The sequence below is a fragment of the Sander vitreus genome, chromosome 20, assembly GCF_031162955.1.
Source record: "Sander vitreus isolate 19-12246 chromosome 20, sanVit1, whole genome shotgun sequence".
Taxonomy (NCBI): domain Eukaryota; kingdom Metazoa; phylum Chordata; class Actinopteri; order Perciformes; family Percidae; genus Sander; species Sander vitreus.
This window is the reverse complement of record NC_135874.1, coordinates 10,114,045-10,123,038: the sequence shown is the minus strand read 5'-3', so window position 1 is coordinate 10,123,038 and position 8,994 is coordinate 10,114,045. Positions and strand designations below refer to the sequence as shown.

Here is an 8,994-nt window from a genome sequence, read left to right as displayed (position 1 = left end):
GCAGTTCAAAGTACGTATTAAAGCTACGGTAGCCTTCACGCTTCAAAAAGCCAGTCTCTTGCTCTTTTCAATATCCTTTTTCTTTTTCTGGGCGAAGAAGAAAACTCCTGTTCCTGAAATATGGATTTTGAATATGTGTGATCCTCCATGTTTCCTTCTTCAAACTTGCCGGGGCCGGGAAGCTACGATACCCGTTAGCAGCATTAGCAGCACCTGTGAGTTTATCATGTGACAGCGAAAACGCAAAAGGCGGAGCAGTATGTCCTGTATGTCCCTTACCGGCTTACGTATTTCAAGATGGCGCATGAATATGGAGCGTCTACCCCTGTTCATGCAAATGCAAATGTCAAATTTCAAACCAAAAGGAATACTTGGAATTGATGGTGGTGGTAAATATATATGAAAAAGGAGAAGTTTTTGAACGGGCGACACAGATTTTGATAATGAACAACTAAACACATTACACACTGGACCTTTAAAGTTAAAAAAATAAATCTTACAAAGACCATTGGATGATAAAAAAAGAAATACAAAGAAAAAAAACATTACATTTTAGTGTAGTTGAAATAAGAAGGATTTCCCTTGATGAAGGGACTTTCTAAAGTTTAGGTAATTTTGAACTTCCTCTTGTGTATCTGTGTATGTGTAATAATGTAGAGCTTTTAAAAAAACATTGCTGTTGTTAGGGCTGATGATGAAGGTTATTCTTACATTGACAGACTTTGGGGTGCCCCTGCTTTTACACTGGTACAGTATCTGGTACTTTAGGGGGAAGATGTTCAGGTTAGCCCAACTAGGGGGAGGAGACCATTCCACCAACAAGCTTCTGATACCATGAGGGGAAACCCGGAGGTCTATGGGAGGATCTGGTTTCACTTCAGAGAGAAGGAGACAAAGACAGAGATTTTAAATAAAAACAAAAATGTCTTCACAATATACACAACATATTACTATCAATCACAGTAGATTGTGTTATTTATCATTTCAATTTTCACCTATATCCTCCAACATGAAACTTGATAGATGGGAGCTGCTTCCATCAGAATAAACTGCTGTGACATTGATGATGTAACTAGTGAGAAGCTTCAGGTTGGGCAGGTGGCAGTGCCAGAGCTAAAGAGAGAGAGATGCTGGATTATATGGGATCCTAGCTAATATATATATTATTTAAAAGATACAATGAAATATAGATGAATAACTATAATAATAATGAATAGATAAATGTAGATAGATTTAAATGTAGATCTTAGATAAAGAGGATGGATGCTGAGGAGAATTCCAACCACAATAAATGCATAATTGCTAGCAACCAAGCACACCACTGTTAAGTTCTCTCATCTTACTGATACAATTTTCACCTCAGACTCACAAGACAAACTTGAAAGTGTCTTGTGAGTGTGTTTCTGTTACAGCTACTGTATAGCAAGACATGAAAAGGGGTTTTCCAAAACGTACCACACTGTGACCAGTATGGAAATGGTGAATAGAGTGTGTGAAACAACATTCCAGTAACATCTTTTGAAGAATTTTATTAATCCCCACGGGGGAATTATAAAAAACCATCAACATCATAACCTTCACTATACTCATTGATGTGTGCTTGGTTTCATTTAGGGGAAAATCAGACTTAGTGTCTTTTGAAACCCCCCTCTAATATGGGACGGAAGATGCCAAAATCAAACTAAATAACTGATTCCATAAATAAATGAATATGCCATTAATTGTACCGACAACAATATAACAAATAAATGTAGGAATTAATTAATTGATGAAATGTGATATTGATATTCTCTTTTAATTTGCTTCTTGAATTATTCACATTTGTATTAATGCCCCCATTTTTTTATTTTCATATTTATTTTTCCTTTCCATTAATTAATTAATTAATATTGATTTTATAATGTACGCATTTATTAAATGTATTTAATTATTTTGTATATCATTTTAATTCACTTTTAAATGTTTCATTTTATTTTATTAATTCATGCCTACATTTATTTGTAATATTAGTTTTGGTACATTTAATAGCATATTCATTTATTTATCGAGTCATTTAGTTGTTCTTTTTTTTCATTTTGGCAGCTTCCGTCCTCCACACTCTTCTGCTAAAGATACAGTCTATCTGCTGCAAAGATAAATCAGGCTGGTACCCGTTCAGATGACGGTGACGATGCTGAGATCAGATCAGAGAATGAAGAGCCGGGTTGGATGAGATGGCACAGCTGGGTGACCTTCTGTCTGTGTCTCTCACTGAAAAACACATTAAGACACAGATAAATAAGCTCCTTGTTGACACTTGACGACTGGAGTCTGTTTTGCTAAAAGGTGTCAGTGGTTTGGGTCAGCACAGTAGGAGGACAGCTGTCTTCTTTGTCAGATGTACCTGTAGGTGGCAACGTAGTGTGTTGGTGGGGATAGAGAGGGTTCAGGCCAGGAGCAAACAGTCAAGTTTGGGTAGCTTGCACACCAGCAATGCACTGTGGGAGTGGAGGGAGGATCTGAGGGAAGAAATTACACTTAGTCACATTCCGTGTGCAACATCTGGTGCATCTGAACAGGGAAATGACCTGCTTCATGTAGTTCTACTGGAACATAGGGTCAGTTTCAGCAAATATGACAGAAAGTCTTATCTACCTTTAAGGTTGTGTTTTAATTTCATAACCTTGTTTGTCACTTTAATGGCAAAATCAATTAAATATGAAATCAAATCAATTAAATATAATTTTAAAACAACAGCATGATTGCATATTTTCACTCAGATTGGTACTTACTCCTTGATGTTGCAGTCAATTTCAGCACGTCCAATGCTTGGCCTCCAAGAACAAACATGAGGAGAGTCGCAGTGACCCACACACTGCCAACTATCGCAGCCATCAGCGCTTCAGGCAGGAGAAATTATTACCTGAGTTTAGTTTGTCTAAATAGCTTTGTAAATACTGTAGTGAACCCTCACTTGCGCATGATATCGACTATTCTATCTATTTGACTATCTATTGTACTGTTCCTTTACTCGGTTTCGTTTTGGTCTGCACGCCAAAGTTCAGAGACAACGGTCTGTGTTACAGCCTGTTGCTGACTCTTGTCTGTGTGTTTGAGCAGCAGCTTTTCAGCACTTTAAAAGCTGCCGTTGTCAAAATGAAAGAGGAACAGCAAATGTGATGTATTTTTTTTAAACTTTCAAAAATGACTGCTTTGTTTCTGTTGATGAGTCAGGTTTCGTTATGTCATACACAAAAACTTGTGTCATACTTTCTTTAATATTGTATTCAAATTGTTTACCAATGACACAATATCTACAGCACAAGTACAAATAGTATAATAATATATAATAGAAAAAACTCACATGACGCATGGATTTGGTTTACAAATATAAAAATCCCCCTATCAATGGATACACTAGTTGGAAAGTGGTGAACAGAAAAGAGAGTACCTGTCTGACAGCACCTGTATGCTCTCAGGTACTCTTCTCTGATCGTTTTGCACTCTAGACAGTCCTCTAGTGCCCGAAACAAGAAATAGCAGCTACAGTATGGACTACATAATAACATTGTCATTTAATACTCTAAGGTCTGATCCTTCCGATGTGTACACTTTTAAGTGATCTGCACACTCACAGTCCGAGCTACCAGACATTTTATCGATTGTCTCCGATAGGCCGCAACAGCTTCTTTGCGCTCCATCCAGAGAGGGAGCCGCTGTGGAGGTTCCAGCCCACTGTGGGAGATCCATCTCTGGGTATGCTAATACTGTGAAGTCCCTCTCCGCTGGAGGTCCGCAGGGAGGTGAAGGCCTTGCTGATCCAGCTGTTCTTTGCTTTCTGGAGATCATTGGCCAGGATTCCCTTCTGGTGCTGCAGCTCCTGTACGAGTATGAAACAGGCGTATGTGAGAAAGGCAGCAGGAAGAAGTGAACTTTACTTTGTCACAAGTTACTTTCAATATGTTATCTGTGCAATGATACTGTTTATGTTCTTGTATTTTTCAAAAAAAAGAATTCCTTAAAGAAAAATAATAGTATACTGTACCTACTAACAGTATTAAAGGTCCAATATGTAATATATTTACTGTAATAAATCAAAAAATGACCCCAATGCGTCATCAGATATTAAGGAAACGTGCGCAGTTGAAATACTATCTTTTCTGACAACAATGCTAATGCCAACATTTTCTAAAATTTGTTTTTTTGTTTAGGGGTTAGACAATGAATATATTCCCAGAAAATACAAACATTTTGTTCTCTGTGTATGCATTTTGAAGTTTCATTTACATATTATAGGGATGAGGCATGATTAGCTGCGACTATGTGACCTGGATGTGGCATGCTTATATTGACACAATTAGTTTTTATATAATCAAATGCGCTGTGTGATGGTTTGATGGTCTGCTCTGACCTGGATCTTGCACTTGGCCTCCACCATCTGGAGTTTGGTCTTGGCCAACTCCTGTTCCAGCTCCCTGATCTGGTCCTTGAGGGACGCCTTCTCCTGGTTGTCTCTCTTCTGCTCTGCCTTTTTTGGACCTTCATTGTCCTCTTCCCAGCCTGGTTCTCCTTCCCCGTGGCTTTCTATCTCTGCGGCTGTTGGAGATTTCTCAGCTGTGGCGGATGGTTCATCTGATTCTACGACGTGTCGACAGCGTGAGCAAGCCTTCACTGCACTCTGCAAAGGTGGAGAATGAAAATAAAAGGCAGATTGTGAAGAGAAAATATGACATCCAGCTTTGAAATACCACTGACATCTGCTGTAAAATTAACCCAAATGAGAAAATAAAGCATTAGATGTTTAGAAAGGGTTGTAAAACGATTTAAAGAGAGATAAAAGTAGGCAGGATGACAATAGAGCTCCACAAGATAAGAGCTATTCTCACCTTGAGTGAATCTAACTGTTCTCTGTGGGCAGCCTGCTGCCTCTCCAGACGGTTTGTCAGCTGAGAGCAGATCTGACCAGAAGAAAGAGCATCAATATCATTAGGCAGCACACTGCATTCTTTATTAATATATCCTCTAATGTAGTAGACAGTATTTCCTAATTCCAAACAGTCTCATTTTAATGATTCCATTCATCATCATCATTCTCTCTACCTGTTTGTAGTCCACAATGATACCCGACGATCTTCTGACTTCCTGCTCGGCCTTCTCCAGCTCTCTCCGAAACACTTCCTTCGACTGTAAGAAGAGAAGAAATTCTTTACTCATGCATGTCAACCATTACATCCAAACCAAAATGACCGTGAGGTAAAGAATCGTACCACTGCAGCTTCCTCCTCTTTCCCTCTCTTCTCCTCTTCTGTAGCCTGCAGTCGATGTCTGGTCTGAAAAAGCTCTTTGGTGAGTTCATCCACTCTGTCCTCCACCTGCAAACGCACATTATTCTGGTCAGCAGCAAATACTCTCAGTTGAAATTAACATCATTGTGTAATATGAATACATATTTTAGTCCATCTTGCCTTTTTTTTTTTCTCTAGGCTTTTGTGACAAAGTTAAAAAAACTTAAACACATGAAAATGAAACAACCACTCCACCATCTGATCATCTTTACACCCAAATATTTCAGGGTTTTGTCGTGCCATTTCATGAAAAAAAAAAAAAAAAAACAACTTAAATCATAGTGTATGGTTTACATTTGTTTAGATAAAATGACAGCTGGCCTGTTTATTGGAGACTAGTTGACATGTTGAGCTCATGTACAACTGCAGACTGAGTTGCTACTCTAATGCTAAAATAAAGTTTTTATTAAGGTTAGAGTTTGGCCGTCTCCCAAGAGGCTAAGTGATATCCTTTGGGAGGTGATTATGCATTTTTGAAATAAACCCTTTTACCCCTTTTCTGAAGGTCAGTCCTGTAGCTAACCGTACCTTGTCCAGAGCGTTCCTCAGGGCCACCTTGCTGGTGATCAGTCTGTGGGCAAGGCTGTCGTTCTCCTGCTCCAGACGGAGGCTGGCCTGCTGCAGCCGATGGTTCTCATTCTGCAAAAACACAGACATGTCTATCAGGGATCAAGTTAAAGGTTGAAAGACTTGCTGATCAGTAGAGTGACTTAAATGTATCGGTTTCTGTAAAAAGGTGAAAGATTTCTGACCATGTATACTTCTTCATCCATTATTTGAAGCCGGCTTTCCCTCAGTTGAGATTTGTTTGTTGGGACCTGAGGGGAAAGAGAGTCAAGGATAATGTGATACAGTAACGTCATATTTGACTGAGCTGAAGAAAGCTATCTCTTCCAAACAGATCTGGTGCCGGATGCTTTATGAGCGCAACAAATCAAGAACAGGCCCCCGAAAAGAGATCAAGATAGGGATAAGTAGATAAGACAGAGCTGAGCACATGGGGGATCATTTAACAGATCATTTAGGAAACAAAGGAATAATAGTGAAAGGGAGGATTTATTTGAAGCCTGAATTGACAATTTCCATATCTCAAATATCTAAAAGGATCAGAATTAATTTCCTTCTATCTGGAATCCCATATCTGTCATGCAGAGGAATGTGTTTTGTGTTACAGTGTGTGGTCTGGGTTGTATCTGTAGGAAGAATTATACACAGAGGACACTAAAGTTGCATTTTTTCATAGTGACTTTAGCGATACTTTATAAGTTAACATGCAAAAACAGCTTTGTATCTGCAAGTTTGTAGGTGGATTGCATTAATGTGAAAGACTAAATTAGTCCTTTTTACTATATTCAAGCAAATCCACGATTGAATTTTAGAATACAGTAACGTTACTACAGTATTACTAGAGCCATGTAATGGTTTTATTAATAGTTAATCTATCATTGTGGTTCAGCTGTTGATATTAGTCGTGGTGATCTAAAAGTGAGTCTTACTGTAAATGTAGGTCCTATTTCTTCCACCAGACAGGCCAGGATCTCCTCTTCGCTCATCTGGTCCATAACATGGGCATCATACGCCATCATCATGGATACATCTTCCATCATCTTGCCCCTAATATGCAGCCGCCCCAGGAGCAGCTAACACTCACACAAACAAATACAAACTTTGTAGGTAACGCTTCCAACTCCAATTTAGAGAAAATCCACCAGGAGCGTTGGACACTTTGTCAGGTCGGAATGATAGTATCTTATGAATGAATCAGAGATGTAAAGTACTTCAAAAAGATGAAGCAGTCTTGTTTTTCCTTGAAATGATGCAGGCGAGAAGTCAATCCAGCGTACGAGCATGAACAGGAAATAATCAGGATAAAGTCCAAGTCGTCATGACACAAATAAACTTTTACGGTCCAAAGGTGAATAACAGAGATAGAGATACTCCCGCAGGTAAAGTGTAGCTACACTTTAAACACACTAACAACTAATATGTAGCAGCCAGAGCCACTTACAGTGTCAGGTGAAGGAGTGTGTGTTACAGGTTATGTGCAGTAACAGGTTTAGCAGGGTTTATATAAGACCTGAGAGTGTGTGTGTGTGTGTGTGTGTGTGTGTGTGTGTGTGTGTGTGTGTGTGTGTGTGTGTGTGCGAAAGAACAGCCTTAGACACACCCACTAACAGTGCTCACCTGTCTTCTCTCTCTCACACACAAACAGCACCAGCTTATGATGCCCACCTCTCAAATAAATCATGTCACCTGCATGATTCTGATTTATTTGGTGACAATGAGCTCTCACATTACCTTTTTTGTCATACACTTTAATTAAAATCCATTTTTCCTCTGTTCCTGTTGTTTACACTAATACTAGTTGTCACATGTGCTGTGTGAAGCTGCCAGACTGCCAGCAAAACACTGCTGATGTATCAGGATGAAGTAAATGATGTGGTATTTGTGATATTTCACCCCGGGCTGTTGGCGTGACACAAGCCCGACAGCCTGTTATTATTATGGGCTGAGCAACCTGACAGGAGAGCAAACGGGTCCAGCAGGTAAAGTGATGGAAGCATGAGTGCAGAATAACAAGAGGATTCAGAACCCCCGCCTGTAACTGACCCCCCCCCCCATATTCTCAGTTTTGCTCCCTAATAACGTGCAGTTTCTCTTCATTTCTCCCTTCATTTTTTTTTTTTTTATCTTAATTTCCCTGATTTCCCAGTTTCACTTCCCCTTCTTTGAGCTTCAACACATAGCTATTTTTCACTTCTGTCTTTTAATTTTTCATTTGTGTCCCTTCCACTTTTTATTGTGTAAAACTGTGATTTCAACATCCTATGCATCTACTGTCTGAGTCACTGTGGCAGACCAACAAAAAAAAAGTCCAGGCAGATATAAACATTTATTTCACCTAAAAAAAGGAACATTTTGTGAAACGTGGTGGATTTTCGCATTGTATCAGGGTATACCAAAACTTATTCTAGCTTCATACAGAAAAATCTGAAAAATACAATTTTCAACAGTCAGAGAAAAAAAAACGGAACCTAAAAAGAACAGTTCAGTTCTGATACCACAATGGTGCTCTTTGTGGTGCAACAAACTAATCACAAAAACTAAACCCCTTTCATCAAACTATGGGGACCACATTTGTTTAGTGAGTATATTGACTATGTGGCAGTGAACACCAATGCTGATTGGACATCTAAATGGACAAAAAAAAAGTCATTTTACGTATATTATTTAGCACATACTTCTGAATAACAAGGGGATGTGAGTTGAGGAAAGTGATGTAAAAAGGTCAGTGGAAACAATGTGGTGTGAGAAAATACATCTATACTATGTCTTTTAATTAATATTAAATCTGTTATGCTAAATATCACTGTATCTTTTACTTTCTTTTATTTTAGCTAGATTTAAGGACAATTTCAAAATGAATTTTCTGTTCCAAATGTACATTTCCATTCTCTTCTCGTTGTATTCCTCTGCTGTATTATAACTGGCAGAAATACAGCGAAAAATCAAGATGGAAGAATTACTCAAAAGTATGAACAACTCACATTTGGTACAAACTCACCAAAACACGCTTAAACCCTGACATCCCACACAAAAACTAATACACTCCTTAAAAATATATAGATTCAGGCATATACTGTGGAATAGCACTGCATATTGTTACTGT

At 38.7% G+C, this 8,994-nt stretch overlaps 2 protein-coding genes across 2 annotated transcripts in view; both read right to left on the bottom strand.

The window, feature by feature from the left end:
- ebi3 (Epstein-Barr virus induced 3) overlaps positions 1-3,149 on the bottom strand; it is a 4,455-nt gene extending 1,306 nt beyond the window's left edge. The window contains exons 1-5 of the mRNA XM_078277882.1: positions 2,772-3,149; positions 2,384-2,498; positions 2,151-2,250; positions 996-1,113; positions 712-875 (exon numbers count right to left, since the gene is read on the bottom strand). Coding sequence (XP_078134008.1) covers positions 712-875; positions 996-1,113; positions 2,151-2,250; positions 2,384-2,498; positions 2,772-2,874 — 600 coding nt within the window. The 5' untranslated portion in view covers positions 2,875-3,149. The remainder of the gene's footprint in view (positions 1-711; positions 876-995; positions 1,114-2,150; positions 2,251-2,383; positions 2,499-2,771) is intronic.
- Positions 3,150-3,238: 89 nt separating this feature from the next.
- LOC144535425 (rab GTPase-activating protein 1-like) lies at positions 3,239-7,371 on the bottom strand. The gene is made up of 8 exons (XM_078277881.1): positions 6,821-7,371; positions 6,077-6,142; positions 5,853-5,963; positions 5,247-5,351; positions 5,080-5,163; positions 4,866-4,937; positions 4,391-4,657; positions 3,239-3,859 (listed from the first exon to the last, which is right to left on the bottom strand). The coding sequence occupies exons 1-8, from the start codon at positions 6,929-6,931 to the stop codon at positions 3,635-3,637; spliced, it is 1,041 nt and encodes a 346-aa protein (XP_078134007.1). The 5' UTR covers positions 6,932-7,371; the 3' UTR covers positions 3,239-3,634.
- Positions 7,372-8,994: the final 1,623 nt, after the last annotated feature.

Coding starts and splice junctions, on each gene's coding strand:
- LOC144535425 (XM_078277881.1), bottom strand. CDS start 6,931: ATGATGGAAGATGTATCCATGATGATGGCGTATGATGCCCATGTTATG. Junction 6,143..6,820: donor AAATAGGACCTACATTTACA/GTAAGACTCACT, acceptor CTTTCCCCTCAG/GTCCCAACAAACAAATCTCA. Junction 5,352..5,852: donor TGAGGAACGCTCTGGACAAG/GTACGGTTAGCT, acceptor GTGCGTTTGCAG/GTGGAGGACAGAGTGGATGA.